The sequence below is a fragment of the Gordionus sp. m RMFG-2023 genome, chromosome 1 (genome assembly GCF_954871325.1).
Source record: "Gordionus sp. m RMFG-2023 chromosome 1, tfGorSpeb1-WG-v2, whole genome shotgun sequence".
In the NCBI taxonomy this organism is placed as follows: Eukaryota; Metazoa; Nematomorpha; class Gordioida; order Chordodea; family Parachordodidae; genus Gordionus; species Gordionus sp. m RMFG-2023.
Window position 1 is genome coordinate 77,832,166 of NC_088775.1, and position 6,191 is coordinate 77,838,356.

The following is a 6,191-nucleotide window of genomic DNA, read 5'->3' on the forward strand; positions in this document are numbered from 1 at the left end:
GGATATTTATACAAAAACTAGAGCAACAATAGTTAAAAATTTGAGCCTCCATCTACAAAATTTAATTAAAGGTATTTAGAGAATGATATATCAGGTAAAGGACACATTACTGAAGAAATATTTGGTGTTAAAAATGTTCCTTAAAATAGAAGTGTATGATTTGATGTCCTAAACACACTAATAAATTCATATCAAAATGAATTATGAATTGATTATTTTATTTCTCAACCATTATGTCCTGCTCATTTTTTTAAATAACATTTACTCAATTTTAAAAAATTAATATTTGAGGAAACAAGATAACTGATTTTTGTTTTAAAAAATAATCTATATATATTATATAAATAAAAAAATATTGGGAACCATAGTGATAATTTAGGCATTTCCGTTTTGATGTAAAGCATCTATAATGGGCACCAAAATTTACTCATAAGGATATACTTGTAATATCATTTTCTCAGATAAAATTTATCTGATTTTTAACCATGGAATCAAGTTTTTATGTTTATAAAATAGCTTATTTATTTATATTAGTTTGTTAATATAATTTCTTGATGTTTTGGGCACAGATTTTGTCATTCACTTTAAAATTTAAATTTTCTTTTATAACTCAAATTTATCAAGAAAAAATTCAGAAAATTTAACAGATTTGAAAAAAAACAATATTGATAAATCCACTTCTTAATTATTATTATACATAAGTATATGACATCATTTTTATTTACATATATCTTATAATAAATGAGAATTATGTCATCATGTTATTTCTATCAAGTTTGTAGCACATGACTTATGTGAAATAAATGAGTGTGAATTAAGGGTTAATATTTGTTGACTTTTAAAATGGTTACCTTAATTTTATCCAGTTACAAACCTTAAAATTTTGCTGATAATGGCACAAAGATTTGGACATTTATTGGTGAAATCTGGAGATTTAGAAAATCTTTTTTTGACTAAAAAAATGAGTAAAACCTTTTTAAAAATTGAGTATAATTCAGTCATTTAAGAACACTATGATTTATCTTATACAAGAATAAATTATCTAAATATGATTATATATCTTTTAAAATTACATACCTTGTTTGTCAATGACATAATTAGTAAAGAGGAAAGAAAATTTTAATTTTTTAAATGTAGAATTACTTGTTGCTTATATAAAAAAGTATGGTTACCAACTTCATCATTGAGGATATATTTGTTGATAATTAGTTTTTAAACAAAAATTTTCAAAAAAAGTAGTTGTTTTAAATACTATAATAATAAACAAAAATTAATAGTAAAATAATATTTATTAATAAACAATGATCAGTAATATCCATATTCTATATAGATAAAATGAAATATAAATAATTTCTTTCAAGTTATCTTTAAAATCTTAATTTGGTGAAGAACCATTTATTTTTGCCAGTTTTGTATCTATGAAAAAAAAGTTTAACAATTAAATTATTATTTAACCTCTCTTCCAATTTTTTTTTGCTATCACTGAGAGCTTTCTTTTTCATGGCTGGATCATTTAAGGAACTTTTATTAACTAAATTTTTGCTAATAGGCAAATCAACAGAATATCTTAATAAATTTACATTATAATAATGATATTACTATTTAAACCTCGTTGGTAACAAATGATTATAATTTATAATTTTTATAAATGGTTTAATCTTATTCCTTCTAATTATCCTTTTCTTTCCCATTCTTCTAGTGATTTTTTTAGGATATTTTTCAATACCAAGCACAAGAGCATGGGGATGAGGTTTGTCTTGAGTTGGTTCATCAAAATTCTAATAATATATTTATTCACAATAAAATATCTATCTATACTTTAACAACTATAGCTTTCTTACCCGCATAACGACCACCCAACAGTAGAACTACCTTACCAGGTTTCATAATCTTCCCCATTTCTAATATTTTATTTTGATATATTGACGATTTTCACGCTAGAGATTTATCGGAAACAGATGTGATTTATAATTTTATTTTTAAAAATTTTAATTTTTTAATTATATATTACATACAAAAATATTATAAATTACTAAATAATAAAAACATTTTAACAATATTTATATATTAATAAGAATCGAGATATTTGTAATAACCATTGTTCATAAATTTAGATATACACTATTAATTCCTTCATAAAATTAAAAAATAGTAGGGGAATATATAATCAATTAATTTGTGTATTTATATATTATATAGCCATTCCCAAATAATAAAGTTTATTTATTTTTGCTTTGTATTTTTTATATAAAAAATAAAACATTCACAATAATATAACTATATTTTATTTTAATTAATCAATTTGTTTTAGAGCCGTATAATATGTTCCTATGGATTGAACAGTTATAAAAAAATTCACAATATTTTTTTCTATTTTTCTCATGTTAAAGTTTATCTTAGACATGATAATAGTATACTCTAGTTTATTTATTCTTATGTAAGTTGTAGTAAAAATAACAAGTATGCCCATGAATTATAGTATAATTTTAAATTAATAATTTTACTCATTCCTCAGGAAAATTTAAACTGAATTAGCGCGATATAATGTTCCTTAGTTTCGAATTTCAAAATGACGTCATCTTTTGAGCTAATCTAGAAAATTCAAAGGTAAAATTATCAGGATTATTATTTGTATCAATGAATATAATATATATTATTTTATAGTTATTTCTTGATAAAAAAATATAATATGCTAAAATATAAGAAAATTAATTCAAATTTTTTGGAAGAAGCGCATTATGTCTTTTACCACTGTAAAAATTTGCAAAACGGCCCAATTAAGATTTTAACTAAACTCATAATATGTAAGCATCGATATTTGGCAAATAGATGTCCAATCATTTCTGCCAGCTATGTGCAAAATCTTTAGACTTACATAATGTTATTTTGATTATAATATTGATAGGGGCAGGTTTTAAAAATCTACATTATTTCCATATTTTTATATCATTGATCTAAATTCCTCTATTGCACCTTGTAAACCTGAGGCAACGTCTTAAATATTTTGCTATAAATATTGTTATAATTGATTTTACGATCTAACGCGCATTGTATATTCTAAGTAACATATATATTTTATAATAAAGACGTCAATCATGAACATAACATTATTTTTCTATCAAATATTATACATTTATTTTTCGCTTTTTATAAAATGGCTACCTTGAAAATTTAAATTTATTTATCGTATTTTGATTCGTTATAAATCATTTAAATTCTAGTGGAATTCTATAAATATTTTTAAATCTAGTAAAAATAATATCATTTTATATAATTATTATATTTTTATAAATTTTAACATAACAATACATTTTTTATTTCTGATAATATGGTATGTTAACTGAGGTTAACATTGCCCATTTAGACGATTTTTTTTATAATAAAATATTTATTGAAAATATTATCAAATAAATTTATAGCTCAATGACTAGTGATATAAATTATAGAATACCGGTAGATAGTGAGGATTCTCAATTGAGTGATTCGTCTGATGAAGAATATTTACCATGTGATACTGGTAAATTTAGTATTTCTTATGCTATAATAAATATTTTTAGGGGCAATTGAATCAGATTATTCGGATATTGAAAGCAATGACTCTGACTCAAGCCATCCTGATGATGAATTGTCAGGACGACGAAATATATGGAAATCCTCTTTAACTAATGTCCCACGAGTAGCCCCAGATTGGAAAGGCAGTTTACCCTTCGCCAATAAAGTTAAAAATCCGATATACTACTTCAAATTTTTACTGGGAAATATACTTCCTACAATAGTTCAACAATCAAATCTATATTCTATTCAAAAAGATATAAGCAGACCCCTTAATTTATTGTTAGATGAATTAGAACAATTCATAGGTATTTTGTTCTATATGAGCATTATAAATCTACCAAGAGCTCGTTTATATTGGACGGCTAATACTAGAATCGCTAATGTAGCTAACATTATGTCAGTAAAAAGGTGGGAGTTCATAAAATCATGTTTTCACATAAATGACAACACGAAAGCATGTCCTTTTGGGACTGATGGGTATGATGCTCTTCATAAAATACGACCTATGCTGACGATCACAACAAATATTTTAAAAGATATTACACTAGGAGAAAATCTATGCGTCGATGAGCAAGTTGTTCCTTTCAAGGGACAAAGTAAGATGAAACAATACAACCCCCAAAAGCCTAAAAAGTGGGGTTTTAAATTCTTTTTATTATGTGGAAATGATGGTATTGTTTATAATTATGAAATGTATATGGGGAAGATTCTCCAAGCCGAAGGTATGCCAGATATAGGAGCTTGTGGGAATTCAGTTCTGCGCATGGTTGTCGCAGTTCCATTGAATCAAAATTATAAGTTATACTTTGACAATTGGTTCTCTAGCATAAACTTACTGGTTATATTAGCGCAAAGGGGAATACAATGTGTATCAACGGTTAGGGCAAATCGCCTCAAAAATTGTGTTTTGCCGACAGATCAAGAGATCAAAAAAAAAGGAAGAGGAAGTTTTGTTGAAAAAAAAACGGTGATCAATGGAGTAGAATTATCTGTAATCAAATGGTTTGACAATCGTTCAGTTTATCTAATGAGCAGCTTTATAGGGGCCCACCCGATATCTGACGTGAAACGATTCGATAGAAAAAAAAAGGAAAGCATTAACGTAAAATGTCCAGCCATTGTTAAAAATTATAATAAAAACATGGGTGGAGTGGATCTTATAGATTCCCTACTAGCATTATATAGAATTCATATCAGGTCCCGAAAATGGTATCACCGAGTAGCCTTTCATATATTTGACATGATGCTTGTTAATTCATGGCTATTGTACCGGAGAGATTGTAACCTGTTACAAATTCCCAGGAAAGAGCAGGAGTCGCTCCTAACTTTTAAAATATCAGTTGCAGAAGTATTGTGCAAAGGAAATAAAAGCATTAATTCAGTAACGGGTAATAAACGAATATCGGTGCAATCGGAATATATAAAAAAGTGTAAAAAAGGTACAGCACAATGTTTACCAAATTCGGAAATTCGGAAAGACCAATTTGCACATTGGCCTAAGTATAATGACAAAAAGGTCAGGTGCAAATTACCAGGATGTAAGGGGATTACAAAAGTAGCTTGCGACAAATGCGGGGTATCATTATGTTTTACTCCAGCAAATAATTGTTTTACTATATTTCATAAAAACTGATTTTTTTGCATTTGTATATCATTTTTATACATTATATAATTTACATTATTAAAATAAAAATATTTTACCCTTATATGTGCGTTGTGTATTCTAGTTAACATACTGCAAAAAACTTAGAAATATTTAAAAAATTCGGGAAAAAATATCGTTTCCTTCTTTAGATATATATAGAGAGTAAAAAAATAATGAGTATTATAAATATTTCGCTTTAATTGATATAGCGTGCAATAGAGGGAGACACTACTTCACCCTTGAAAATATTTTTAAGGTAGGGTCCACAAGTTCGTATTGGCATTTAAAAAATGGTTGGACCATTATATTATTTATATTATTTTACATGTTTTCTGTATGAATGACAATTTTAGATTTAATTAATAAATGCTAAATTAAGAAATTTATGAATGGCAACTTTTCAATTCAAATAATTCCGACTGCATCCCTAACGTATATATTGAATGTTCTGACAATTTCATATGAATTAAAATAATAAATATAATTTATACCTATATTGACTGTTATGTTTATTATCTTAGCAGAGCAATTTAACGAATTTGGTAAATTTTTACTCGATTATATAAATTTATTATTAATATTAAACACATTTAATTTATTTTATCTAAATAGTAAATATGGCTTACGAAAGTAATAATATAATTTAATCTAAATATTTGATTGCAATAATGACCATTAAAATCACGTAATAAAAACAAAAAGTCCACAAGTGTTTATAAATATTTAGAATCTAATAAAATAAAAATTTAATTGTTAAACATACAATTTATTATTATTTAAGAAGATTACGTGATACGTGATAAAAGCGTTTTCGCCCTCTGGTTGTGGATACAACAGAGCTACGCTAGGTTTTCCTCAAAAATCCATCAAACTGGATAGTTAATTTAGGGGAGAAAAAAATGAGGAGCCCTTTACACGTTTGTGGGCAAGCCGCACGTACTTGTACGCGCAACAGTCCGAGAACTGTCGCTTAAACGTCTATAGGCTAATC

The 6,191-nt window shown here is 26.1% G+C and overlaps 2 protein-coding genes across 2 annotated transcripts; one reads left to right on the forward strand and one right to left on the reverse strand.

Annotated features, from left to right (window-relative positions):
* Window positions 1–1,270: 1,270 nt before the first annotated feature.
* On the reverse strand, window positions 1,271–1,979 carry LOC135931270 (large ribosomal subunit protein eL27-like). Its single transcript, XM_065468266.1, has 4 exons — window positions 1,819–1,979; window positions 1,609–1,778; window positions 1,456–1,566; window positions 1,271–1,416 (listed from the first exon to the last, which is right to left on the reverse strand). The coding sequence occupies exons 1-4, from the start codon at window positions 1,897–1,899 to the stop codon at window positions 1,368–1,370; spliced, it is 411 nt and encodes a 136-aa protein (XP_065324338.1). The 5' UTR covers window positions 1,900–1,979; the 3' UTR covers window positions 1,271–1,367.
* Window positions 1,980–3,141: 1,162 nt separating this feature from the next.
* Window positions 3,142–5,251, forward strand: LOC135931699 (piggyBac transposable element-derived protein 2-like). Its single transcript, XM_065468970.1, has 3 exons — window positions 3,142–3,249; window positions 3,420–3,517; window positions 3,558–5,251. The coding sequence occupies exons 2-3, from the start codon at window positions 3,424–3,426 to the stop codon at window positions 5,186–5,188; spliced, it is 1,725 nt and encodes a 574-aa protein (XP_065325042.1). The 5' UTR covers window positions 3,142–3,249; window positions 3,420–3,423; the 3' UTR covers window positions 5,189–5,251.
* The last annotated feature ends 940 nt before the right edge of the window (window positions 5,252–6,191 follow it).